This window comes from Pelobates fuscus, chromosome 5, assembly GCF_036172605.1.
Source record: "Pelobates fuscus isolate aPelFus1 chromosome 5, aPelFus1.pri, whole genome shotgun sequence".
Taxonomy (NCBI): Eukaryota; Metazoa; Chordata; class Amphibia; order Anura; family Pelobatidae; genus Pelobates; species Pelobates fuscus.
Window position 1 is genome coordinate 70,003,360 of NC_086321.1, and position 26,833 is coordinate 70,030,192.

At 41.1% G+C, this 26,833-nt stretch overlaps 1 protein-coding gene across 2 annotated transcripts in view; it reads right to left on the bottom strand.

Annotated features, from left to right (window-relative positions):
* Positions 1 to 9,517: 9,517 nt before the first annotated feature.
* AGXT2 (alanine--glyoxylate aminotransferase 2) overlaps positions 9,518 to 26,833 on the bottom strand; it is a 37,399-nt gene continuing 20,083 nt past the window's right edge. For both annotated transcript variants that reach the window (XM_063453970.1, XM_063453971.1), the window contains exons 5-14: positions 24,169 to 24,263; positions 20,101 to 20,194; positions 18,588 to 18,681; positions 17,335 to 17,435; positions 17,091 to 17,183; positions 15,729 to 15,861; positions 15,307 to 15,395; positions 12,556 to 12,705; positions 10,641 to 10,739; positions 9,518 to 9,838 (exon numbers count right to left, since the gene is read on the bottom strand). In XM_063453970.1, the coding sequence (XP_063310040.1) occupies positions 9,731 to 9,838; positions 10,641 to 10,739; positions 12,556 to 12,705; positions 15,307 to 15,395; positions 15,729 to 15,861; positions 17,091 to 17,183; positions 17,335 to 17,435; positions 18,588 to 18,681; positions 20,101 to 20,194; positions 24,169 to 24,263 (1,056 nt within the window). In that variant the 3' untranslated portion in view covers positions 9,518 to 9,730. The remainder of the gene's footprint in view (positions 9,839 to 10,640; positions 10,740 to 12,555; positions 12,706 to 15,306; positions 15,396 to 15,728; positions 15,862 to 17,090; positions 17,184 to 17,334; positions 17,436 to 18,587; positions 18,682 to 20,100; positions 20,195 to 24,168; positions 24,264 to 26,833) is intronic.

Here is a 26,833-nt window from a genome sequence, read left to right on the forward strand (position 1 = left end):
CTGCTTGTCTGCTTGCTTTTTAATTTTATTATAAATAGCTCTTTGTTATAGGTGCATAGCCATGCACCACATGTTTTAATGATGGCACTACTTTTGTTCTATATGCTTGTTCACAAATAATGTAGGAGTAATAGTTTTTGTACCTATTTAGCAGGTATCTGAATTTTGAATAATCCCCCCCCCCAAATGTATGTATAGCTTGTTTATTTCCATTTGTTAACGCTGCCATGGCTTTTTCAGAAAAATCGAACATGGTTTCATACCTTAAAACTTAAAGGGACACTATAGTCACCCAGACCCCTTCAGCTCATTGAAGTGGTCTAGTTGCAGTGTCCCTGTCCTACTTAGTCCTGCAAAGTAAAACATTGCAGAATGTCTTGATGGTAAGGTATGTCTTTTTGCTGATGATACTAAGATATGTAACAGGGTTGATGTTTCAGGAGGGGTAAGCCAAATAGCAAATGATTTAGGTAAACTAGAAAAATGGTCAGAGTTATGGTAACTGACATTTAATGTGGATAAGTGCAAGATAATGCATCTTGGACGTAAAAACCCAAGGGCAGAGTACAGAATATTTGATAGTCCTAACTGCAATATCTGAGGAAAGGGATTTAGAGGTGATTATTTCTGATGACTTAAAGGTAGGCAGACAATGTTGCTAGAAATGCTTGGTTATATAGGGAGAGGTATTAGCAGTAGAAAGAGAGGGAAATGCTCATGCCATTGTACAGAACACTGGTGAGAACTCACTTGGAGTATTGTGCGCAGAAGGATATTGATACTTAAGAGAGAGTTCAGAGAAGGGCTACTAAACTGGTTCATGGATTGCAGGATAAAGCTTACAAGGAAAGGTTAAAGGAACTTGACATGTATAGCTTGGAGGAAAGACGAGACAGGGGGGATACAATAGAAACATTTAAATACATAAAGGGAGTCAGCACAGTAATGGAGGAAGCTAGGAAAAACTACCACAACAAGAGGACATAGTCTTAAATTAGGGGGCAAAGGTTTAAAAATATCTGGAAGTATTTTTCCTGGCTAATCATGGCAGCTTATGGGTAGCTCTGCCCCTAACCAGATCAGGACAGGATTAACTAATAAAAAAAAAAGAGACTGGAGGCATAAAAGGTCCATCCTCCTTCCATACCTCAGTCTTTTTTCCTGTCTTTAACCAGACAGACATGTTGAAATTTTATTTAGCAATTTTTTTTTATTTTTTTTTGGCCACCTTCCCATGTGTACAATGGGTCTCCCACGCACAGTTCAGCCTCTCTGTGCCTGAAGCACCCAGTAAACTGCATGCATGAGCATGACTAACTAGGTCAGATTCAAAATGAATAATTTTAATCTGTTTATAATCCATATATCATGCTGAGGTTTACGGCTCCATTGATAAAATTAGAAGCCTTGTATTATTCCCCCTACAGAACCTAGAGGCAATGGAAGATAGACCTTTCCCTTCTTCATTCTGGAGTTTTTTTTTTTCTTCTCCTCAATTCGTGTACTCACGTGTTCGGTAGAATCCTTTGTTCGGGAGTTTGTTCATGTTCCTGTGGTAAGCCTAGCATATGGTAAGTGATTCCCTGTTCGTTTGTTTCATTTCGTTAGTTATTTTTCTTCCATTCGAATGCTATGTCGTTTGTTTCTAAGGGATTCTCCAGGCTAACTTCTGTTAGTTTATACCACAGTTCTCATATTTGGCGCAAACTGGTCTAGAAAAAAGGCGCAAACGGCTGTGTTCTTTCGAACGAACTGCGCATATGCAAACATCCTTACTTAAAGAGACAGTCCTATCTGTTACTTCTGACTTCAGAAAAAAAAAAATTATTTGTCCTTCCTTCTGGCCTTCGTAAGGGAGAAGCGGCCTCTCCCTCACGGAGATGGATAGCTTCTGTCATAACAGACTCCTACCTGCGGAACTAGCTGACTCCTCCAGCCAAGATCAGAGCTCACTCCACCAGATCCCTGGCTACATTTTGGGATAATTGGGCAGAGGTTCCTCCGGATGACATCTGCAGAGCAGCTACTTGGTCCACTCCATCTACCTTTATTAAGCACTACAAACTGGACCTTCATTCTACGACTTCTTTTGGGAGAGGTGTCTTATCAGCTGTTTTAGTGAATAAATAAATTTGGAATTCCTTTTGCAGCATTCTCAGTTTTGGTGTCTATTCATATTGAATTGTTTTTTCCCTCCCTTTCATGTTTTTTTTGCTTGGGTAATACCCATAAGTGATGCTGCCATGATTAGCCAGGAATACAGAAAATTAAATTACGTGCTTATCTAGCAATTTTCTTTTCCTGGCTATTTATCATGGCAGCATCAGCATTTTTATTTTTTTATTTTTTTTAAATCTCTCCATAGAACAGAATCCCAAAACTTCTGTGGCTTATTTGTATTATTTTGAGCATATTGGAGTCAAATGTTCTTGTGCTTTTGGGTCAGTAGTGGTGTACGTCTTGGAGTTCTGGAATGGAAACCTTCTGCATTTAGTACGCGCATTACTGTGTTCACTGAAACCTCTGTTGCCACAAAGTCTTGCTGCAGGTCTTTTGCAGTAACTTAAGGGTTTTTCACAACCTGCCTTACCAGAAATCTGGTTGCAGCTATTGATAGCTTCCTTTTTATGCCCTGTCCAGGTAGTGTAACTGCTGTTCTTTCAACTTTGAACTTGCAAACTATGCTTCCAATGGTGTCTCTTGGAACATTCAATGCCTTCGCTATCTTTTTGTTTCCTGCTTCTTGTTTGTAAAGGGCGATGATCTTTTCTCTTAACTTTGTGGACTGTTCTTTTGACATAGCCATAATTCTATTTTATGCAGTCAAATGTGACACTCAAAGCCCTTCATTACTTGCGTCAGGCATGCTTGAGGCAACAACTGTTTTGTATATTTGTGTTGTGAGGGATTCTATTCAGGGGGTTGAATAATTTTGAGACTGGAGAAGTTACTGTAAGTTTCATTTGAATTTGGGAAACAACGTGAAACATTTGTGTGAGCTAGTTCAATTGCTTTTGTTTTATTTGTTTATTGCAAACAGCTGAAAGTCTAGATTTCGACAATAAACCTGATTTTCAATGGGGGTTGAATAATTTTGCATACCAATGTAAATCCCCATAGGAAAGCATTGCAGCTCGCTGCACATACATATAACCCCCCCTTCCCATTGGGGGATGGCGGAAGCTGAGTGCCTACCCAGCACTGAGAATGACTGACTGGCGCTTGAATCGGGCTAGTACAGAAATTGTTTTTTAACTCTCTCCGGGATGGGGGTGAGGAATTGGGTGCCATAGCGAGCTATGTAAGGAGTGCAGAATTGTGTTCCTTACACTACAGTATCCCTTTAATACCTATACCAACCTTACTTGCTGTATGTTGCACATACAGAGTTTAACCCCTCTGCTTTCAGAGGTGTAACAGCACCTCCGGCAGCATCACTGGCTTGTTGGTAGCCAGCCTGAAACAAGAGTTCTGGCCTGGCAAATATCTATTCTGTGCATAATGGATGGCGAAGCGTGACTCACATTTTCTCCCTTTAGCCCATCCTCACCCTACATCCCTCTACCAGCAGCTAGCGGGAGTAATGTTAGCGGGGGAAGGTCAGGCTGAGTGGAGAAGTTGGCCTCTGTGCTGGAAAGGAGGTAAATGTATGCGTTATTTTTTTAGAATTTATTTATTTATTTATTTTTTTTAATAGAGGATAAGAAGGATTACTCAAAGACCGGTGTTTTCTTAAAACACTGACTTCTGGTTGGAGGAAACCTTTAAATGTAAACCCACCATAATTAAAAATGGCCCTTGGTTTTAGTGGCAGTACACAAGGGATGTTTATTCTGATGATGGACAGGTTGCCTCCTCTAAAAAAATAACTTTATTAAGTATGTCCCACCCTTTTAATACTGTGACAGACCACCCACTCACACAGGAATGGTACATGTCTCCCAACTACCACCTCCCTCTAAAAGAGCTATTTACAATATGTCTAGCTTATAGAGTAATGTAAATGTTGTGAAAGAAAACAGAGTTGCTATTTTGCGAATGTCTTCTGGTAAATCCATTGCCTTTTCTCTTGTAGAGTGTGCTTTAACTTTTCCGGCAAACATCTTTCCTTTTATACAATGTGCAAGCTGAACAGCTTCTGTTATTGAGCAGGCTATAAAAGTTTTGGAAGTTTCTTTATACCTTCCTTTTAACGATGTTCAGAAGGTAGTCCGAAGATTTTCCTTTTTGATGTTCACCTTAATAAATTCCTAGAGCTGTTTTCACATCTAGATTGTGTAATCGCTGTTCCTTGGAGATGGATTCTGGCATTAGGTGGGCAGAATAATGGATTGGATGATATTCTCTTTACAGAGTATTTTAGGACAGAATAAAGGTCTAAGATGTAACACTACCTTGTCATGATGAAACTGTACATTTAGGAGAAGACAACATGGTTTGAATCTCCCCAATATTCTTGGCTGAGATGATGGCAATCAAGAATTCTGTCTTGGTGTTCACAAAGTGCATTCAACATGAAGGAAAAATCACAGGTAGGAAACGAATTCCTCTTTGAAGGATAAATCTGCTATGTGGCCTTAAAAAAAAAAAAAAAAAAAAAAAAACTGATTAAATGCCGAAACTTGCCCCTTTAGGCTAGATGTGTTCCATCCTGTGGGAGCTCCAATATCACTGAAACAGGTTTTGCCATTAAAGTGTTTTAATTCACACTATTTGAGAAATCGTTTGCTGTGTCTGTCAGCGTAGTGTCCAGAGCATGGAGGTGCTACCTGGAGACAGGCTAGTACATCAGGAGACGTGGAGGAGGCCGTAGGAGGGCAACAACCCAGCAGCAGGACCGCTACCTCCGCTTTTGTGCAAGGAGGAACAGGAGGAGAACTGCCAGAGCCCTGCAAAATGACCTACAGCAGGCCACAAATGTGCATGTGTCTGCTCAAACGGTCAGAAACAGACTCCATGAGGGTGGTATGAGGGCCTGACGTCTACAAGTGGGGGTTGTGCTTACAGCCCAACACCGTGCAGGACGTTTGGCATTTGCCAGAGAACACAGAGATTGTCAAATTCGCCACTGTCGCCCTGTGCTCTTCACAGATGAAAGCAGGTTCACACTGAGTGCATGTGACAGACGTGACAGAGTCTGGAGATGCCGTGGAGAACGTGCTGCTGCCTGCAACATCCTCCAGCATGACCGGTTTGGCAGTAATGGTGTGGGGTAGCATTTCTTTGGGGGCCCGCACAGCCCTCCATGTGCTTGCCAGAGGTAGCCTGACTGCCATTTGGTACCGAGATGAGATCCTCAGACCCCTTGTGAGACAATATGCTGGTGCAGTTGGCCCTGGGTTCCTCCTAATGCATGACAATGCTAGACCTCATGTGGCTGGAGTATGTCAGCAGTTCCTGCAAGACGAAGGCATTGATGCTATGGACTGGCCCGCCCGTTCCCCAGACCTGAATCCAATTGAGCACATCTGGGACATCATGTCTCGCTCCATCCACCAACGTCACGTTGCACCACAGACTGTCCAGGAGTTGGCAGATGCTTTAGTCCAGGTCTGGGAGGAGATCCCTCAGGAGACCTTCCGCCACTTCATCAGGAGCATGTACAGGCGTTGTAGGAAGGTCATACAGGCAAGTGGAGGCCACACACACTACTGAGCCTCATTTTGACTTGTTTTAAGGACATTACATCAAAGTTTGATCAGCCTGTAGTGTGTTTTTCCACTCTAATTTTGAGTGTGACTCCAAATCCAGACCTCCATGGGTTGAAAAATTTGATTTCCATTTTTTTTGTTTTGTGTGATTTTGGTTGTCAGCACATTCAACTATGTAAAGAACGAAGTATTTCAGAAGAATATTTAATTCATTCAGATCTAGGATGTATTATTTTTTGTGTTCCCTTTATTTATTTATTTTGAGCAGGGTATATTTGGTGTGTTTCTGCTGAGACATTCTTGTTTTCCAGGGTATTCTCTGTTATAGGAGTTTCCCATGCTCTTCCTTTTGCCTACTTAAACAGTTCTGAAAACCAACAGGGGTTTGGTCAACATGGAATAATGACCATCATTGAGGCCTACTGTGTGCAAATCATTTGTAGTTTCTTTGGTATTATTGCTACCGGTGGAAATGTTAGCAAGCTGGAAGTTTCAATTGACTAAAAATAAGGACATTCCTGTCTTTAAATGGATGCAAAACTTTGTAGCTTTTCTACTCAGCACAAGATCTGAGCACATAATTCTGCCAATGCTTGAATTATTGTACCACTTTGTTAATTTACATAAATTACTGTATTTAAGTTTTCTGATGTATATTTGCACTGGCTTTCATTTTATGTAATCTTTGAATGCTTGCAAGGCTTCCCATATAACCTCCAATTCTCTGAAGTTTGAAGTGCGAGGATCTTCTTTTGGAAAGCAGAAGCTTTGACTCAAGATGGTGTTTAGATCCTCTGCTCATCCTATGCTTGATGCACGTGTGGTAATTCTGATTCTATCCACCAATGTAATCTTTTAAGGTTATTTATGACATCCTGATATTCTGATTTGCGAATCTAAGTCCTCTTATTCCCAGTTCTAGGATTGTAAGGTTTGCCACTGCAGTGGTCTTCTGTTTTCTTGAGCGCTGGAATAGAGGATGTAAATAGATCTAACAAGCACATCTCTGATGAAGCAGTCTGGATGTCTCTAAAATTTTTTGATCGCTTCGCTTTCTATATTTTTATTCTTTTTGAGCGGGCAGAATTAATTATATTTTTATTTTGAGAGTTCACTTGTAGCTGTAGAAACAACAGCCTTGTGGACAGAATTGGATTTGATATTTCACAATTTTTTTACAACTCATCTGTAACCTACATAAATAAATAATAAGGAAATGCAATATATTAAAAATCTGTATTTTATGTGTTAAGTGTGTTTAGATGGAGGGGTGCATTTCCACAAACTTAAATGATTTCAAAATGTGGAGGAAGGGGGATCGGGGCTGAGGGACATGGTTACCCTGTTTTGTTAAAGGCATTGGCTGTTAAAGCCATTTAATATCTTGAGCCATAAAAAATAATGATTTTAGGCTTTAGTCTGTAACAAAGCTGTAGTCCATAATTATATATAATGGAATGCCAAATTGTTTAGTATGGACTGACTGTATGGACTATTTAGTTTACCTATAAAACCATAACAGTTCTCTTTTCAAGTTTTTAGGACATTCCAGGGTCTGTATGTGGTGTAAGTGCTTACTTGCGCAACACATAGGTATGAGTGTGTTTTTGTACGTACACATGTCTACAATAGTGATGTTGTTGTGGGTTGCTGAATAATCAGTGGTAAGGGCAAGTTGAAAAGGTTTATGGATATAAAACCAAAACCTGGTACAAGTTGTCTTGACATTTTCTATATCTTCCCAGTCCTATCAGCCAACTAGAGCATGCTACTACTGAATTCAGACCAGTTAGTAGAATCATCTAAGATTCTACTAGATCATCTTGTTTTTTGGGAAATATATCATGCTACATTAAGGCACCTGTAGAGGTGTATGATTTTCTAAGATGTTTTCGGTAAAACATGGAGAGTTTAACCCCTTAAGGACACATGACATGTGTGACATGTCGTGATTCCCTTTTATTCCAGAAGTTTGGTCCTTCAGGGGTTAAAACTAGAGAAATGACTGCCATTTTGATATTTCCAATGGCAAATTTAAGCAACCCTGTATTTTAAAAGCAATATAACAATCCAAAATACTGCAATGAGCATTTTGAAGGGTTGAAGTCAAACTGGCAAAGGCATAGGAATACAAACTGATTTGTGACAAATTAGCATATACTGTTAATATATCAGATTATTTAGCAATGGGATAAAAAAAAAAAAAAATGGGCAAATAGCATGGGTTTCCATTGTGTGGAGCTATAGATAGTACTGCTACCTAAATATTTCCTTTCCTAGATTTAAATCATGTCTAAGAGAGAGTTTGTTTCTCCTTCTTGGGAATGTTATGAGGACACCCCTGACAAATTACTGTGTCATTCTAAATATAAAGAAATTTTTTTTTTAGCAGCTGTGGACATTCATGAACTTACAGCTACACTATGTACTTTTGAATAAGCATATAATGGCTACTGGAAGGGGCTCCAAATATAAGTTGAAGATAAAAAGATGACACAGGGTTAGGGGCACCCATCGATATCATACACCCTTTCTGATTGGGAATGTCAGAACCAGATTTTCCATTAGGAAAAGTAGGCACTTCCCTTCAGGCCTTTATCCCGCAGGTGGTGCTTTTTCCCCCAAACCTAAAATGTGCCTTTTTTCACAGCTCAAGTGGGTTAATCAGGAAAGATAATTACCAGGGGACTTGGTCAGTGTTCTCAGTAGTCCAGCCTCATATGTTGGATAGCAGAGCTGCAAGAGACTGGACACTTCCCATCTGCCCACAAACAGCCTCTCACACAGGAAATGACTTGCAGGAGGAGCAGGGAAGCTCTGAGTGATGCACACTGTGTAACAGCTCCTGCTACTGTGCTATAAATCATAGGTGAGTGACTGGACTACAGACAACGTCCTAAACACCCCTTTTCACTTAGCCTAAAGTTAACTGCTTCCTTAGTCCCATATTTAAGCAAAGCTTATTCCTGGAAAAACCTCTAACGTAATCCTAGATTTAACTCATCTTAAAACAAGAAACACCACATGTACCTCTATACAAAACCTCTATACGCAACTCTAGCCCTAACAATCCCTATACCAGGAGTCCTCAAACTCCGGCCCCCCAGATGTTGCTGAATTACAACTCCCATGATTCTTTGACTATCTGGGGGGCCAGAGTTTGAGGACCCCTGCCCTATACCTTAGATAGAGCTCCTCTTAAGCTTTTAATAATTCATACACTTAACTAAATCTCCCCCCCCCCCTTTACCCTACCATTATCTTTAACCTAGCCTTCATTTACACAACTGTGTACTTTCACTATACTCACAGATTCAACTACAATACATAGATTTATTTATGCAGTTATCAAATACCAGTATATGAATATTAGAAGTTTTTATGCCTGTAAAGTCCAGTTAATACATTTAAGCTCACTTTATTTGCAGTTTAGGTTTGTTTATTTATTGAGGTAGGGAGTTTTAGAATTCTGTGGCCACAGGCACGTGGGGAAAACAGTGTTGAAACTATCTGAAGAGGTATGCATGAAAAGTGAATTAAATAGCATAATTAACATCTAAAAATGGGAAAATACATTAAAGAGTTGCAAAACTTTAAAACTTCTCCCAGCAGCCTGATCCTCCTCCACTTACATAATTTCATCTCGCGAGAGCAGGACATACGCCAGGAAAACCAGGTTAAGGGAAACAATGTGGGGAGGAATGGAGGAATGTCATACCGCTATTGGTAGTCTGTCTTCAGCATCCAGTGTGACTTATGTCTAGTAAGTGTAGAATTGTTTCCAATATGCTTATTTTACCCACTAAATGATATTCACTGGTCCATTCCTGACAACATGAAACTTAGAAAGTATACACAGACCTCTATTATTATTATCGCCATTTATATAGCGCCAACAGATTCCGTAGCGCTTTACAATATTAACAGTGTTTGTATTACATTTAAATTTTGCTCCCATAATGCGTAAACATTTTTGAAGTTTGTTTTTTTGTTTTTGTTTTTTCTTCATTCCTACTGCCCTAGTGCCCTTATCACATTCTCTACCAGAGAGATTCAATCAAAATTTCTTGTCTATGGGCTCATGTCGATGATCTTTCCATATGCTTTGTTAATGCCACCTGCAGAACATCTACAGCAAAATCGACATCTTCCTTAGTGATGCACATGGGAGGCTTCACACGAAATGTCTGCAAATATAGAAAAAACAATTGTGGAATTAAAATCTGTATTAAAAAAAAAAAAAATATATATATATATATATATATTTATGGCTGTAGTTCATACAATTTAAATTCCAATGTTAATAGCAAGGTGTAAAAGTTGCTAGCCACTGCAAAACTCCTGCAATGTCACACATCTGTAATCTTTACTGCTGTGCTGATGACACAGAAACAAATTCTAAGAAAGTCAGAAAAAAACCTTTCTATTTATACTTTCTATGGTTAGGATAGGAGACCATTACATTAAAAAAAATATAAGAGTTAATCACAGTGATTTTTTATAGTGACCCTTTACATATGTATGTACTAGGAGAAAGGAACGTGTGATCTCTGTCCTATCAATCTGTCGGCAGATTTCAGCCATGCGACCATTGTAAGAATTAGCCACAACTACCAGGGCTGCATGTCTCCTGGCCATTGGCTAATGGGTGAGTGGGAATTGTAGGACTGCTCAATGAGTTCATGCAAATCTGATACTGTTTTGATAAGAACATGGAATTCAGAATCTCTATCCAGTTTATTTATATACTAATTTTGTAAAAGTAAAAACATATATACTCTCTTACAGGTGTTCCTAGTGTTCCATTAAGAGAGAATGTATGTGTTTTACATACAAAACTGGTATATAAATAAAGATGGGAAAAAATGCTAAATTCATTAATATGTTCTTATAAGGAGAAAAAAAAATTAGGTGTGCATTAATTTATGGCTGGTGCCATGTTCCTCACCATCGTAAGGTTTTAAGACTTTTAGAAATTTCAAATATTACCTGGTTATATAGTCCACCCTTTCCAATTAGTAGCCCCATCTCTCTGCAGTCTTCCCAGATGAGGTTCATCTGGTCCAAAGGGAGAGGCTGAAGTGTTTTCTAAATATGAAAATGAGAATATTTAATGGCAAACAATGCAGGATACTTTATCTAGTCATCAGTATAACAAAACACAGGAAAATACATGTGAGACCAGAGCCAATTGTTATAGAGAAGGAATACAATTCCAAGTATTTACCAGTTAACCTGGGCTAAGCAGTTATTCCACTTTAAAGTGTCTTTGCATATTTTGCAAAGGACCCTAAGGTGACATCTTTGCTTAGCCTACTGAGGCTGAAGGTAGGATGGAAAGTAGTGATGCTTACCTGAAGCTGTATCCCATGGTTGCTGCTATCCTATTTATTCAGCTCCTTGTGCGAGCACAATGCTGATGACTACAAAGGTTCCTGCAAAAACCAAGGAACCTCCGTAGACTAAGTCTTACGATCTTTGAGAAACAGCCCAATTCCCACAGCTGTTGCTAGCAATGCCTGTTAAAATGTGCCACTACAAAAAAATAAGTTTTGTTTTTTAATTCCATATTGTTTTTCATTCTCAGTGGACGGTCACCGTCTCTGAATAAACAGCCAAATGCTTGTGGAGTGTTAGTGCATATGTTAAGGTTAAGGTTGGTCTTATGAATGACACCCCCACCGTTCTATATGTACATGCAATATAATGTTCCTGCAAATTCACATTGCATTCCCAACAATTCACATTACACTACTGTACAGTACTGAGACATATGGAATTGGAGATCTGTGCATGCATTGGCATACTCTGTTCCAATACTGCAATAATATTCTTTAGTTGTAAGGAAAGAGAAACAGTTGTTTCTCTGAAATTTCTACCACTGAATAAAACATTGCAAACTTGCCTATTACTGGTCTTAAAGGAGCACTATAGGATCAGGAACACAAATATATATTCCTGACCCTATAGGATTAAACCCACAATCTAGCCCCCCTTGAGGGGACATGCTTCCCTAAAAATAGCAAAATCTTGCTTGTTTTCAAGTCTGGAGCTGCTATCTATGGCTCTGTTTCCTTTAGACCTGTTGACATCAGCAGAAGTGGAAGCCTGATCCATTCACAATGCTTCCCCATAGGATTGCTGAGACTGACAAGGAGGCAGATCAGGGGCAGAGCCAGCACAATTCAAACACAGCCCTGGCCAATCAGCACCTCCTCATAGAGATGAATTGAATCAATGAATCTCTATGAGGAAAGTTCAGTGTCTGCATGCAGAGGGAGGATATACTGAATGTTTGGATGCATTTTAGGCAGCAATGACCCAGGAAAGATCTCAAACAGCCATCTAAGGAGTGGCCAGTGAAGTTATCACTAGGCTGTAATGGAAACACTGCATTTTCTCTGAAAAGACCGTTTTTACAGCAAAAAGCCTGAAGGCAATGATTCTATTCACCAGAACAAATTCAATAAGCTGTTGTTGTTCTGATAACTATAGGATCCCTTTAACCCTTTTTCCCATGAGATTCTCTGTTTTCTTTTAAAGGTTATTTGAAAGATTTAGTAAATAACATCATAATCCAGTTCATACCGGGCAACAATTGCAAATAAAGAGGAGAAGTAGAAACATTGTCTCATTTCTCCTCTTCTCTGTATGATCTTTCTGTGCTCACCAACAAGTGCAAAGTACTGAGTTTATAACAAAGATTGACAGGTAGTCAAGAGGGAGTTGCCCAGTTGCAGGATAAAGAGTGTACTTTTATTGTATTTCACACTTCAAAATACATATTTATTTAATAATAACAACATATGATGTGGATATTTTGTATTTATGTCACTGTTATTTCAAAGTACATCAAATAAATAAATAAATACTAACGAGGACTCAAAGAAAATGGATTCCTTACCTTATCTTGGACCATTTCGATTCCCACCATAAGTCCTTTGCCACGGACATCTCCAACAATTTCAAAACTATCCCGGAGTTTTTCAAGCTTTTGCAGCAAGTAGGTTCCAACAACTTTACAGTTATTTTGCAAACCTTCCTCCTCAATGACCTGGACGGAAATAATTGTGAAGAAGAATCTATAAAGATGTGCGTTTTCATTGAGAGAGCATTGCAGGGCTTATTTAATAGAGTGTGTATTTAAAAGTGAATTTAAAATTGAAGGCCAATATAGCAGAACTGTAAATAAAGTAGACTTGGGCATTTTCCAGCTGGGTTATTGTGGCCAAATAATGTATTTCTCTGCAGGATTTACCCAAATATTTTTCATCCTGAGAGTGGACAAATCAGATAGTTCATATGAAATGTTGCTTGCTACATAAAACAAAAGTTAGATACATAGTTTTTTAACATGGACTTGGTATAGACCAGAGGTCCTTAAAGGCACACAGTAGTGTCAGGAATACAAACGTATTCCTAACATTATAGTGTTTTCTCTAACTATTTAAGTCCCTGACCCCACTCAGATTGCTTTGAAAAAAAATGTGGTAAACTTAATTTTCTTCCACACTGCACCTGTTTCACTCCAGATGATCTCAGCCAAAGCAATGCTTTCACATATGAAAGCATTGGCAGGCTATTGCCCTTGTCTATTGCCCTTGTGCAGCTAAATGCATGCTGCGTTAGTCAGCTTTTCCTCATAGAGATGCATTGAATCAATGTAATGCGGTACAGTGTGCAGTACTGGACTAGGAAGCACCTCTAGTGTCCGTCTGAGTGACTTCCGCTAAAGGTGTTACTAGGCAGCAGTGTAAACACTGTCTTTTCTATGAATGCAGGGGCATGCTACAGAAACCAGGACTACTACATTAAGCTGTAATGGTTCCAGTGACTATAGTGTCCCTTCAAACCTTGAGTCATAGCCACATTTAGTTTCTTGTGCTATTTAGAAATTCATACTCATGGCTCAAGCATTTGCCCACAATAAACTGTTGACAATAGGGACAATACCTTCCTCAGTGCAATGAAAACTAGATATGTACATTCATATTCAGAAGAATGAAAAAAAAAAATGACCATTTATTCAGAATCCGAATGGGATTGGTGAGCCATTTGGTCACTCAGAAACTGTCAACCAAATTTCATTTGCACAATATTCAGTCACTGATTGCTCATTGTTTAGCAAACCTGCCCCCACTCGCTGCATGTTGCACAGTCGGTAGTAAGTTGTTAAAGGGACACTATAGTCACCAGAACAACTACAGCTTATTGAATTTGTTCTGGTGAGTAGCATCATTACTTGCTTAGCAGGAAAAGACCTTATAAGTGCTTTCCCACTCGATGAAAGCTTAGTCAGAGCATTGTGGTTGGATTACAGCTCTGACTGATTGTGTAGCATGGTAACAATTCTGAAATCACCAAATTCCAAATTACTGGAAAACACAAAAAATAAAATATGGGCCACAATGGCCATGGGCCGAGGCTGACAGGAGAGATCAAGGGATCTCCCAGACAGGCCCCTTTAGGGCTGGTGCTGCCTGACCTCCGGCCCATAGAGGGACCTCTGTGCGGTGGGGAGATCAAAGATCTCTCTCACCAGTCTGCACACTGATGCACAGCACAGGCCATGGGCACATGGTCTACAGTCTACACCTGTCAAGGGGTGTAAACCAGATACTTCGTCCACTGGACTACCAGGAAAAATAATTCCTGCCAAGGATCAAGGTAAGGAAGAGGGATGGGGGAGTAAACTGTGCAGTTTCTTTTTAAAATAATGAATTAGAAATGTAAGTTGTTTTTTTCCCCCATGTCCCCATATCCCTCTCTCTCCCAGCAGCCCCTGTCCCTCCCTCTCACACCCTGCAGCCCTGTCCCTCCCTCTCACACCCTGCAGCCCCTATCCCTCCCTCTCACACCCTGCAGCCCTGTCCCTCCCTCTCACACCCTGCAGCCCCTATCCCTCCCTCTCACACCCTGCAGCCCCTGCCCCTCTCTCACACAGCAGCGCAATGCCCCCTTCTAACCCAGCAGCCCCATGACCCTCTTCTCACCCAGCAGTCCCATGCTCCCCTTCTCACCAAGCAGCCCCATGACCCCCTTCTCACACAGCGGCCCCATACCCCCCATCTCACCCAGCAGCCCCATGCCCCCCCATCTCACCCTGCAGCCCCTGTCTCCCCCATCTCACCCTGCAGTTCCTGTCTCCCCCATCTCACCCTGCAGCCCCATGTCCCCTCTCATACCCTGCAGCCCTGGTTTCCCCCTCTCATCCTGCAGCCCCATCTCACACCCTTCCCTTCTCACCCAGCAGCCCCATGTCCTCCCTCATACCCTGCATCCAGTCTCCCCCTCTCACCCAGCAGCCCCTGTCTCCCCCTCTCACCCAACAGTCCCATGTCCTCCCTCTCACCCATCAGCCCCATCTCCCCTCTCATACCCTGCATCCGCTGTAACCAGTCCGATCCTGATTGTACTTATTGACGTGTTTATTCTAAGTGCAAATTTGGATGCAACATTTTGAAAAATCCATGAAATGTGGATAAAATCTAAAAATTTTTGGTCAAAATGATAACAAGAATGTTACCAAGCACAATAAATGGTATACAAAAAAATGTATTCTATGGCAATTAATTCCAAGTTCTATTCATTCATAATTCCAGTATTTTCATTCATTAAGGTTGTTAAGACAGCATCATATGTACAGTATCCTTACATCTAGTACGGCTGAGCCCACTGCACAAGCAACAGGATTTCCTCCAAATGTATTGAAATGCAAAGCCTGGGCATAGGAATTGGCAATCTCTGAAAGATGAGGAGAAAGGAGTCATAACACACATAAAACATCTTCTAGTGTGGCCTAGTTTCACCTCCAGCGATTGTCTTGGTCTTATAAAATTCCAGCTCAGTCCAATCAAACCCCCCTCATACTAACCCCCCTCAGACTTTAAGACAATGTCATTTGCTCCTGGGTATTGGCATTAAAACAAGTCAACTTGAAAACACAAGAGTATCACTGAAATGTTATATATCTTGAATAGAAGTCAAGTTGGGGATGGCAGGTTAAAATGAATGACAGCCTGTATTCTTGATGTAACTCTTATTATTAAAATAGGTAGGCTACATTCCATTACTTACCTGGAGTTGTTACCACAGCCGCCATTGGAAATCCATTACCAATTCCTTTTGCCATTGTTACAATATCTGGTATTACATCATGAGTCTCAAAACCCCAGTAATGACTTCCTGTTCTCCCAAAGCCAGTTTGGACCTTAAAAAAAGGCAGATGTGATTGTAATTTGTGTAGTCAGCATTTTCCTCCCTCCTTTAATGGCAAAGTATCTGAAAAGCTGATTTCAAGATTTTCTTTTTAAACCATCTCTCCTCGCCTGCTGCTCCTGTAGATAAAGACATTCTATAGGCTTCCCATAAATAACAAACAAATTAGATTCAAGAAAAAAAAATTGGGAGTCCTCCCTGTTCTCACTACCTGATCCAATACAGTCCTTATTATCATGAAATACTCTGCAGTATAGTGTCAAACCTCATTGCATAGCTTCTTCCTTTGTTACCTGCAACCACCTGGTGGCAAGCTAGTTTCTTAGAATTTGGCGTTGGGGTGGGATTTGTTAGCTGTTAGAGGGGGAAGACAGCTCTATCGATTTCTTTACCCTTGTTTTATACAACGTGGCATACCTCTGGTGCTGTTGGTGAAGTCATGTGACGAGTAGAGGCAGACTCCATACTCTACTATCAAGATCGTTTTTAAAGGGGAACTGTTACTTTAGAAATTTACGCCATTGAACAAAACATTGAAAATCACATTGTGTTAATATGCTTTTGCCTGATTAAACATTGCAAATGAAGAGTAGAAGTAGGAACAACATTACTACTATTTTTTGCATGCATTCTTTATGCGGACTGCCATGTCATAACTTTTAACAATGATTGACTGGGAGTTAAGATGGAGGCACCCAGTTGCAGGAAAAAGGTGTGGATTTTTATATTTAATTTTATTTTTACTCCTCAAAAAACATATTTGTTAAATATAAGTATAAGTAAATATTCTGTTAAAGGGATACTGTAGTGCCAGGAATACAAAGCTGTATTCCTGGCACTACCGATCCCTCTGCCTCTCCTCTCCCTCGCGCCACCCCCCCCAGTAAATAAAGGGTTAAAAACCCCTTATTTACTTGCCTGATCTCAGTGCTGATGTCCCTCGGCAGACTTAGCCACAGAGGGCAGACTTAGAGCTGCAATGTAAACATTGTAGTTCTCTGGAATTGAAATGTTTTACATTGCAGCACTAGGTGCAAAAGGGACACAGCACCCACACCACTTCAATGAGCTGAAGTGGTCTGAGTGCCTACAGTGTCCCTTTAAAAATCCTGGAATTTGACAGTTCCTTTTAAGGATATGCATGGACACAGAGGATAAAATGCAGACCGATCAAACAAAAGCCATTACACAAATAACAGATACATTTTATAGAATACATACCTCATCTGCAATGCATAGCCCTCCTTTCTCTCGTATGAGCTCATAAGCTTCTTTTAGAAAACCTTTGGGATACTGAACTGCTCCTCCAACACCCTAAATATATAATATACATGAGTAGAATGAGCAGTACATGGAAGTCAATCAAAAACTGAACTGTTGTATTTCACACTTAAAATATTATAGAAAAAACATGAAAATATTATAGAAAACAAATGTATAAAATATGAGTTTAAATGCTTATTACCTGGATTGGTTCAGCAATAAAAGCAGCTATTTTCTTTGATGTGCAAGTATTTAAAGTTTCCTTAAATTGTTCAATATATTTATCTTTGGCTTCACAACAACCTGAAACACACAAGAGAACAATCAAAAGTGAATTAGGTTTAAATGATAGCAATGCACTTCTTTATGTAAGGATAGTATCCTGGATAATAGCCAGCCTCATTGAATGAGTTCCAACATGTAAAATAAGAGCCAACAGGAAATTATAGTGACTGCTTCTTACCTAACCCCCATCTAGAAACACTCTATGCCGGGCAAACTGAGTGAAGAGAATTAAATGGTGATAAATACAAAGCCACCTTTACAAAGCTGATTTTTACTGCATTTATTTCAAGGGAACACTCTCTTTCTTGAGGAATACACACTTTTTATGACTTTTTATCACTCTTTTCTAGATGGAGTTACTCATGTTCTTTCAAGCTGCACACTTATTCCCCTGGAAAGATTCTCAGCAGATGGAATGCCACAGTGTAGCCTTTACTGGTCTACGGAATCATAACATTCTGGTCTATAAAGACACTATTCTGACAGAATCTTTGGGCAATCATTGCTGGCATCAGGTCAGGTTCCTATGTGCCACATTTCTCAATGTGGTTGTGACAAACAGATCCCTTTTTTTGAGGGTCCTGCTTGTCGGCCTCCTGCCCTGTGATTATTGCCCCTGTAACTTATTGGGGTTCAAGGCACTTGGGACAGAACCCTCTGCCCCTGGATTACAGCTTTTGCCTTAGACCCCTGTCTCTTATTGGGGTAAAAAGCTACAAGGAATTGCTATGCTCTGCATACTCCCTTTGATAATCACTAAGCTCTTTTAAGAGCTTGTTACTGCTTCACTCTCTGGGGAAAGAGAGGTTCACCCACTGGAACTCGGAGCCTTGTTGTAGGTCCAGGGTGGGTAGGAGACGGCGAGACCCCAACCAAACTGTGGCGGTTCGTGGGGTCTGCGGTGGTTATGGTCTCTGGTGGAGTGCTTGGAGCCCTCAGGAGCATCCTTCAATGGAGGTACCTAGTCGGGGTGCCAGGTGATCCTTTACATCTCAGGTCATACAAGCTCACTTGTTAAGATCTTTGTCTATTAATATTATCATTTTTATAGTGCCAATATTCTGCACATTATACATCAGGGATGTTTGACAAACAAAATAGTGTCAGCTGATACAAGAGATGACAAACATGCTCAAATATATTTACTCATGGCTTAAAGAAATGATTTACCGAGAGGGCAACTGCAATTCCGAATTGTTTGTACTGGAGAATCCCTGCAACGGCTTCCTCCCCAGATACCACGAAATACATCTGGACACATTGTCTGGAAAGATCAGAAAGCCTTTATCAATACAAAATAATATTGTTATAAATGTATAAAGTGCCAAGATGTCTCACATAATGAAAATTACAAGATATAAAAGGACATACGACTTCGTATAAAAACTGTTATTACTTAGTGCTTAAATCAAATAATCTACATTTTTTCTTATTTATTAATAAAGTGCCAAATTCAGCAGCACTGTACAATATTACTATCAGACAAGTATTTGCAACAAGGCAAGTTGGACACACAGGAACAGAGGATATTCAGGGCCCTGCTCAAACAAGCTTGCATTTTAGAGGGAGTGGGGTAAAGTGGCGCAAGAGGTAAGGGTAGGACTACAACCCACTACCAGTGCCCATCCTCAGATTAGGTCCTGGATCCTAGTCAGGCAAAGTGGCACAAGAGATAAGGTAGGAAAATGTAGGTTACTAGAATAGTTTTAAATGAAGGGTTAGTTTTTAGGCTGACAGTTGCAAAAAGAGAAAGCAGAGTGGGTTACGAAGGTACGGGGAGGGAAAGCTATTAACAGTTTAATTAATATGCTTTCCTAAAGAAGTATTTTTGTAATTATATTTTGAAGGAATTGAGACTGGGTAGAAGTCTAATAAAGCAGGAAAGATGGTGGGCGTTAGAGGTGCGGGTATGAACAGAGAATTGACACAGATTTTTGGCAGAGCATAATGGCCTGTACTTGTGTATTAGTGAGGATAGGTAGGTAGGAGCAGAATTGTGCAGAGATTTGTAAGCAAGTGCCAGAATTTTAAATTGAGCCATATATATTGGGAAACCAGTGTAAGGACTGACAGTGGCAGTGGTAGGTGTGGATGGACAGGAAGATGAGCCTCGCATCCGCATTCATCATAGACCATAAGAGGGCAAGCTGGGAATGCTTAAGACCCCTGAAGCCGACAGCAGTAGTCAAGGTGAGAGGATAGCGGCATTGACCAGCACCTTACCCAGATAGGGGTGGATGTGAGTTATGGTTTTGAGATGGAAGCGGCAGGATTTGGCGATAAGCTGGTCACGAGGGGTGAAGGAGACGTTGGAGTGAAAAATAACACCTGGGCAGTGAGCCTGTGAGGTAGAACTGATTGAATTCACCAGTAATAGTTTCATAATAAGCTTTAGTTACTGATTTCAAGATCTGATTCAGTAGAACCACTTTCATTGAAAACATTATTCAACAGCACAGGTTTTGAGAGCGGCAGTTCCTCTTTTTTTTTCTCCTTAGTCTGGAGAAGATATGTTAGGTTCCTGCAACCATTTACTATTTTAAATATACAGAGAATAACGCTTTCTGAGAGGACAGATACAGCTAACAATGGTGGGTTAGCATTCTATGAACCTAAGCCAACATCTAAACTGCTTCCCATTATATTGTCATTACAGAAAATATTACATATCATAAGCAATTACCGAGTAGCAGCCAAACCCATTGGCAACTCCTCCTTTGTAAGCTGCAAATGCGGTCATTCCCAGAGTGTAAGGACTTGCTCCATGGTAACCAGTCCTGAGAATGAGAAAAATCTGCATTAAATTGGTGCAGTCACTGCATTGCTGAAACAGCTACCTTAGGTTAAGTAGAGATTTTATTGACATAAAGAATTTCAGTAATAAACACTTAAAGAGACACTTTGTGAAATGATGTTGGATATCCTAGTGGTTTGCAAAGACAAAAAGAGAATGGGGGTACACTCGCAACATGCATTTTGCAGGAATGGTGGAGTTTTACATTTTATAAGGCTACTTAAAAATCATCCATCTCAGTTAACAAATATGGGGATTCAGTCACATCATATGGCCCACCACGGTGTTACATTCCTACACTAATTTCAAGATGGGAGATAAATTAAATAGTGCTAAATAAGCTAAATTGTATTTTTTATTTTTTTTTTAAATTTTTATTATTCAAGGTTTTAATTGAGGTCATTCAATAGTTACAAATGAATATAAACTTATACGTGTCAGATTACAGTGCTGAGCAGTTCAGCATGGTGTACACTTCGATCTTCAGTATGTGAGTATACAATACATGTATAGCAGATCTCTTCATTAACTTTGTGTGCTTTAGAAATACATTCCAGTTAGGCAGGTGCTAGTGTGGTTACTCTATGTAATAGGGGCATGCTGCGGTGAGCGATGCCTGTATGTAGTGGGGTATGTATTGTCCTGGAGTTCCAAACCTGAAACTCCAAGCCCAATTCTTAGGGAGGAGGAGGGGGGGGGGCTAGTGGGCAGCAAGGAGATGTGGGTCGGGATACTGCTGCAGCCGTATCCGTCTGGCGCGTGAGGGGGTGGGTTTGTGAGTCTTCAGTTCGTTAGTCAGTTAATAGTGTGTGGCGGGGGATCTGTCACTGGGGGTCTGTCGTATGTGTGTGTTTGCCGCGTGTCACGGTCGAGTCCCATGGGAACGAATAGGGTTGCGTTTTGTGGTGTTCCTACTGTGTCTGGGGGAGGGGGTTGTATGTGTTGGTTGTTCTATGTGGCTTCCTTTATCGTTGTTGCGTTGGCAGAGGGTTATGTGTGATCGGGGTTATCAGGGTGGGGGTGCGAGAGCTAAATTGTATTTTAATAATCTGTTAGAAGAGCATGGTGAAAGTATATATATATATATATATATATATATATATATATATATATATATATATACACACACACACACACACACACACACACACATACATTCCACAGCGCTGTACAATAGGTGGACTAACAGACATGTTTTTGCAACAAGACAAGCTGGACGCACAGGAACAGAGGGTGTTCAGGACCCTGCTCAAACGAGCTTACTGTGATACTTTTAGAAAAATTTAATTTGGAACACAACTGCAGATGAAAGAATAAATTTTATACCGTCACTTTAAGAAAATATAATTTATTACATTTTGGTATTTCCACTTTAATAATCCTCTGCAGCAATATTAAATGAAATTAATAATGCATAAGTAAAGATAGATCCGCTAGGAATTACTTCACAGAGATAATTAGACTTCAGTAGTGAAAAATAAAGTAGATCCTGATTTGGATTAAATAGCAATGTCCATTAAACTTCAATAGCAATAATCCTGATTAGGATTGAGTAACAACAACGTCCATTAGACTTCAATAGTAAGACACAATAAAATAGATGCTGCTATACCTACAGATCAGGTAAGTGAGGGATGGGGGGAGACAGCCTATAGATCAGGTAAGTGAGGCATGGGGGGGAGGCAGCCTATAGATCAGATAAGTGAGGGATGGGGGGAGACAGCCTACAGCAAGGAGCAGGAAGGTAAAGTAAGAGAAGGAGCAGAAAGGAGAAGGAACAGAAATGAGCAGGAAGGGACAGCAAGGAGCTGAAAGAGACAGCAAGGAGCACCAAAGGTAAAATAGGAGAAGGAGTACAAAGGAACAGAAATTAGCAGGAAGGGTCAGCAAGGAGCACGACAGGTCAGCAAGGAGCATGAAGGGGCAGCAAGGAGCAGGAAGGGTCAGCAAGGAGCAGGAAGGGTCAGCAAGGAGCAGGAAGGGTCAGCAAGGAGCAGGAAGGTAAAGCAGCACAAAGGTAAAGTAGAAGGAGCAGAAAGGGGCAGCAAGGAGCAGGAAAGGGACAGAATTAGCACAAAGGTAAAGTAGGAGAAGGAACATAAATGAGCAGGAAGGGACATTAAGGAGCAGAAAGGGTCAGCAATGAGCTGGAAGGGGCAGAATGAGCACAAACGTAAAGCAGGAGAATGAGCAGAAATTAGCAGGAAGGGTCTGCAAGGAGAAGGAAGGGTCAGCAAAGAGCAGAAAGGGACAGAAGGAGCACAAAGGTAAAGGAGCAGAAAGAATCAGAAGGAGCATAAAAGGGTAGCAAGGGACAGCAAGGAGCACAAAGGTAAAGTAGGAGAAGGAGCAGAAAGGGTCTGCAAGGAGCAGAAATGGATCAGAAAGAGAAAGCAGCAGAAGGGTGCAAAATAAGCAGAAAATAGCAGAAAAGTAAAGTTTTTCTGGACACCACATCATAAGGCTTTGCTACCTGGGCCTGGCAGGGAAACTTTGGATCTTCTCATCTCCCCAGGTAAAAAAAATATCTTAGTGTTAATGTGTTCACTTTTATTTACTGAGTGTCAGGAAGCACAGAGTACCGCTGGGTGGGGGTGTCGCTTATTGGCTAGAGCGGTCAGCTGGCACTCTAAGCCAATCAGTAGCTCCCCATTCATAAAAAAGTATTTGAATTTTTTTATGAACCGGGAACTAGCGATTGGCTTAGAGCGTCAACTGACCACTCTAGCCAATCTGCAGCACCCATGCCTGACGTCAATCTGCACTTCCTGACGTTTCAGAACTCGAATACCACTGAGCGATCTGGAGCTGGAGGAAACCTTTTGGGTTAAACCATTTGTGAGTGGTTTAACCCCTTAAAGGAAAGAGAGCACCCAGGGGCTCCCTGGCATCATAACATTTTCATTTAGATGAAGTTGTTATGGTGATCAGAAAGCTGAAGACTTTGTGCTAACTAACCTATCAGGTTTCTCAGTAGGTGGGCTTTACAGTGGACTCTCTCCAGTGTTCGGTTTAGTTAGTGTCTGCAGCACCATGGCACTGTACAGAAAAAAAAAGGACGTACGAAACGTCCTAACGTAATACACCCCCAGACATGTTTGGTGTGTGTGTTGGGAGGGGGGGAAGGAAGCTACATTCCTGAAATGAGGTGGCCACCTCACTGAAATTCGTTTTTGCATGTTGGGTTATCTGTAGATTCACATACACATAAATACAATGACACAAAGATGCACACACTGACACACATACACACAAATACATACATAGAGGCACACATACTGGTTATCTTTTAGGCACCCTTTTGTTCCCTACTTTTTAGGTGCAGGAGGGTGACTTCTGATGGCTGAGGCTGTTGGGAGTCACTTCGCAGCTCCATGTATGTTAGCTGGGAGGAGGTGACCGACTCACTTTCTACTAGCGCCTGCTACCGATATTAGAGGGTCCGGGTCGTGCTGTTAAAGGATTACAGCATATGACTGGGCCCCTGAGGACACATGCTGTATCGGGTGGGCCCAAGTACACGGGCAACTGATCGGTCCCCTCTGCATGCAGGCCCCAGTGCAGCCACACCGGCACTAGTTCTGCCACAATAATACCCTATTGTTTAGGTCTAAAGATGCCCCAATGACGCTGCAGAGGTTGCAGTGTTTCATAGCGAAATGTTGCGCATGTATACTCCAGGCCCCCATGACTACTTCAACTTACTGAAGCGGTCATGTAGCTTGAAGTAACTCTTTAAGCCATCAGTAAATGTATAGATTAAAAAACATCCACTTGGTCAAAAGTCTCTCTACTATTTCCAAGATGGCTGCTGTGAAGGACAACCGCCCATAGTCTCCCATTCATACATTACAGGTATGGTATTCCAAAATACACATAAATTATGTAGTCTTCAGAATGCAACTGCTTGACTTTATAGAAATGTGGGTTGAAACGTGCAAAACTGTGTAGGATTACCTGAGGCCAACTAGATCAAAATTGCCAGTGTGCAGCCTTGCCATATGCAATGCCATGTCATTAGCTTCTGATCCACTGTTCGTCACATACAGCACCTAATAAAATAATAAAGAAAACATATTGATGTACAGGACCCGCTGCACTCCCCCGTGCATTCTTTACACATCTGCTTCAGAAAGAAAAATGTTTATCTCATATTTCCTATTGTTAAATGGTGAAGATTGACAAGTGGCCGTACAACTAACCCATTCTTACAATTTATCACCAATGTATCTAATGTACTACACACATGGACAGACCATCTGCCATAAGCTAGAACCAACATTAATATGTGCTCATAATTTTCCCAGGTTTTAGTATTTTGTTTTGAAAAGCCAAGTTGCCCCACTATTTACATGCAGTGCCACTATTTACCAACAGATGTTATTAACATTTCTCAACTCATTTCTTTAAAGGACAACTGTCACCTCAAAACAATTTGTTTAATATAATAATCCTTTCTAAATAAAATATATGATTCAATTGAGAAATCTCCCATCCCGATTCCCGACCTTTATTACATTACAGGGTCCTTTTGCCAGACACTTGCACCTTTGGTCAGACAGTGATTAAAAGACAGTTAGTCTTTATGGTCTTCCCCGCTTCACTCCCTGCACAAGGAAGACAACGAAGACTTTCAAACACTGTCTGATTCAAGGTGCATGTATATGGCTAAAGGATCCTGTTATATACTAAAAATAGGGATGTTTTTGTTCATACATGTTATTTTAAATAATATATATTTTTCCTTTCGAAACGTGATGAAAGGATTATTAAATTAAAAATAGTTTTAGGATGGCCGTTGTACTTTAAAGGACCACTATAGTGCCAGGAAAACATACTCGTTTTCCTGGCACTATAGTGCCCTGAGGGTGCCCCCACCCTCGGGGTCCCCCTCCCGCCGGGCTCTAGGGGGAGGAAGGGGTTAAACTTACCTCTTTCTCCAGCGCCGGGTGGGGAGCTCTCCTCCTCCTCTCTGCCTCCTCTACTCCTCACCCGAATGCGCAGCAAGAGCCGCGCGCGCATTCAGCCAGTCTCATAGGAAAGCATTTACAATGCTTTCCTATGGACGCTGCAGTCTTCTCACTGTGATTTTCACAGTGAGAAGCGCGGAAGCGCCTCTAGCGGCTGTCAACGAGACAGCCACTAGAGGCTGGATTAACCCTAATATAAACACAGCAGTTTCTCTGAAACTGCTATGTTAATAGAAAAAAGGGTTAAACCTAGCTGGACCAGGCACCCAGACCACTTCATTAAGCTGAAGTGGTCTGGGTGCCTATAGTGGTTCTTTAAGATTACAGGATGAGTTGTACACCGAGGGCCGTCTTTAACGCGGGGCAAACGGGGCAGCTGCCTCGGGCCCTGTCCCTGCTGGGGGGCCGAAGACAGCTGCTCCGTTTGCCCTCTGCCTGCAAACTATGGGGACTTAGGGCCAAACTATAGACTTAGGGCCACCCGGTGGGCCTGTGTCAGCAGGGGCCCGGTCGGGCGCTGTGGCGATTTAACAGCACGACCGGGCCCTTGCTTTTCGGCAGCCGACTGGGAGGAAGTGACCGCGGGAGGAAGAAGCTGTTCCGGAGAGGGGCCAGGCCGGGAGAGCTTAACTCCCAGCCAGCCCACTGGACCCCAGGGAAGCCACCCTCCAGGAAAAGGTAAGAAACTGGAGGGTGGTTATCAAATTTTGCATGAGTGTGTGTATGTGTTAGTGTGCCAGTATGTCTGTCAGTGTATCTGTATGTCTGTGTGAGTCCGTCAGTGTCTGTGTGGTTCAGTATGTCTTTGTGTATGTGTGTTTCAGTATGGCTGTCTGTGTCAGTACGTCTGTCAGAATGTGTCGTCCATTTGTGTGTGTGTGTGTGTGTGTGTGTATCTGTATGTGTCAGTGTTTGTATCTGTATATCTGCATGTGTGTCAGGTTGTGTATCTGTGTGTCTGTATGTGTGTCAGTGTATCTATATGAAGTCAGTGTGTGTGCCTTTGTATCTGTATGCATGCCAGTGTTTGTATCTGTGTGTGTCAGTGTATCTATATGTAGTCTGTGTGTATCTGTATGTTCTTGTGTGTATCTATATGCAGTCAGTGTGTATCTGCGTGTGTGTGTCAGGTAGTGTATTTGTGCGTATCTATATGTAGTCAGGGGGGGGGGGCAAGTAAATGCTTGCCCAGGGTCCAATCCAAATTAAAGACGGCCCTGTGTACACCACCATCAAAGTAAGATCTACTGAAATGGATTCTAAGTTATCAAACAGTCTTTGCGCATGACATATTATACAGCAGAAATGACTAATGCATGAAGTTGTAGCTTTCATCAATGGCAAACTAACAGTTTCATTCATTTTTGATATCCATGAATTGCGACATTCACTTACGGTTACTGACTGAGGTAGGTTGGGGTGGGATTAGTGCACACTTTGCAATCTCTTAACTAAACTACAGATAGGGGCTGATTCTCCAGTTTCTCCATTGTTATTGTAAATGGTGCAGTAATCAAATCATTATGGAAGACAAGTTAAATCTATAGATGGATTTGTAATTACTAACTCTGTCATTCACTATGAGAAACAAATGGAAAAAAAGAGAACTGCTAGGAGAGAGTGAAAAATAATAACTGTATCACTGGTGGCGT